The following is a 1,656-nucleotide window of genomic DNA, read 5'->3' on the forward strand; positions in this document are numbered from 1 at the left end:
TCAATTTTAAATGCATCATCTGATTTGCAAAAAAGTTTTCTTCTTCATATCCACCATAGAGGCGTAAGGCTTGTAAGATAAAAAATACACCTGTCTGGGATTCCAAAATCTATATAAATATACATTAGTTTTTGATTAATGGGAACAGTGAAATCCGTCTATCTAGTAGTGTGCGCTTACTATCACTATGGCCAACTTAAGTTCAGAAACTATCACATTTACTAATTAGGAGCTGCTTTCAAAAAAATGGTAGACATCACAAATTCGTGCAACGGGCCGCGTCTATTAAAATCTGTCGGTTGCATGCATATAAAATGTAAAGTTAACAATATTCTGGTTGCGCTCCGAGAAAACGATTTGTTTTCTCCTTACAGTTTTCATGACTTTCTATAAAATTTGATATTTCGCGGCAAGAGACAACAAAAAGCTCCAAAATTAATTTTGTTATAGAACAAGGACTGGCTCAGAAAACGGCTATTAATTGAAGAGTTGACCTCATCCATTGTGGCGGATATGACATAAAAATTCGGACAAAACCCGAATACACAATTTTTGGTTTATTTTTGCTTTCGATTATTATAATAAGTTTTCGAATTAGTTTTGTTAAAAAAAAAACTTTTTTAAAATGTTTGCATCAGATCATTTTAAGATTCTTCATTACACTTCAATGGTTCGTATTTTTTTTAACTCCTCTAAGGACACTTTAGTAACTATCAAAATAAATATATTCTATATATAAAAATTTCTTGATATAGTAACAAAGCTTCTCCGAAGAAAGTCGAAAATAGTCTACAATACGTACGAATCCTAAAATGATTTCACTCATTGATGCATTTAAATAATTTTATGAAAATTATTTTAAAAAATATTAAAAAAAAAAATCTTTTGAAAAATAATTTAAAAAACTTTTTTATAGCTTTATTTTCTAACTTTTTTTTAAGACTTTTGCTGTATTAAGTCCAGCAAACTATATATCGAAATTCGAAGGATTTAAATATTTACGTTTTCGATTTTGATTGGTATATAAAAAAAAATTATAAAAAAAAAACATAAAACCCATAAATATTTATATTCTTAATGGCGAAACGTTTTCGATACATAGTTTCTTAGAAATTTTAAAGAATTTCTCTTTGAATATAAATTTTTCGCTTTATTCATTGTTGTGTTAAACATTCATGTTTAGTTGCTTGCTGGCTAAGCGCTATAAAAATATTTTTATATTTGTTTTTGAGAGTGCTTTTCGATTTCGATTAGGTGCACGACGAATTCAATTTGTTAGGATTAGAATTGACTCTTTAACATGCTCTACTTTTAAAACGCTCAAAAGCAGCTTTATCCAAAGCTTCACGATGGTCGGGATGAGCAATTTTTATTAGTTCCCAAGCACGAGCCCGCAGACTCTTACCGTACAAATATGCGATTCCATATTCGGTAACTACATAGTGGACATGAGCACGAGTAGTGATCACACCGGCTCCTAAATTAAAGTTATAGAATTGCTTTATAGAAAGGAATTAATATTTTTTATAGCTTTCGCTTTTAATACCTGGCTTGAGAAGAGGTACAATTTTACTTTCACCTTTTGTAGTAGTTGAAGGCATTGCAATTATAGGCACACCCATGTGGTCAGTACCCTCAGCGGCACCTCTTATAAAA

At 30.4% G+C, this 1,656-nt stretch overlaps 1 protein-coding gene across 1 annotated transcript in view; it reads right to left on the reverse strand.

Moving 5' to 3' along the window:
• The window catches only part of LOC119640806 (4-hydroxybutyrate coenzyme A transferase), a 13,947-nt gene continuing 12,291 nt past the window's right edge, over window positions 1-1,656 (reverse strand). The window contains 2 exon segments of the mRNA XM_038039045.1: window positions 1-1,477; window positions 1,547-1,656. The exon segment at window positions 1,547-1,656 is cut by the window's right edge and continues 142 nt beyond it. Coding sequence (XP_037894973.1) covers window positions 1,296-1,477; window positions 1,547-1,656 — 292 coding nt within the window. The 3' untranslated portion in view covers window positions 1-1,295.

This window comes from Glossina fuscipes, unplaced genomic scaffold (genome assembly GCF_014805625.2).
Source record: "Glossina fuscipes isolate IAEA_lab_2018 unplaced genomic scaffold, Yale_Gfus_2 128, whole genome shotgun sequence".
Taxonomy (NCBI): Eukaryota; Metazoa; Arthropoda; class Insecta; order Diptera; family Glossinidae; genus Glossina; species Glossina fuscipes.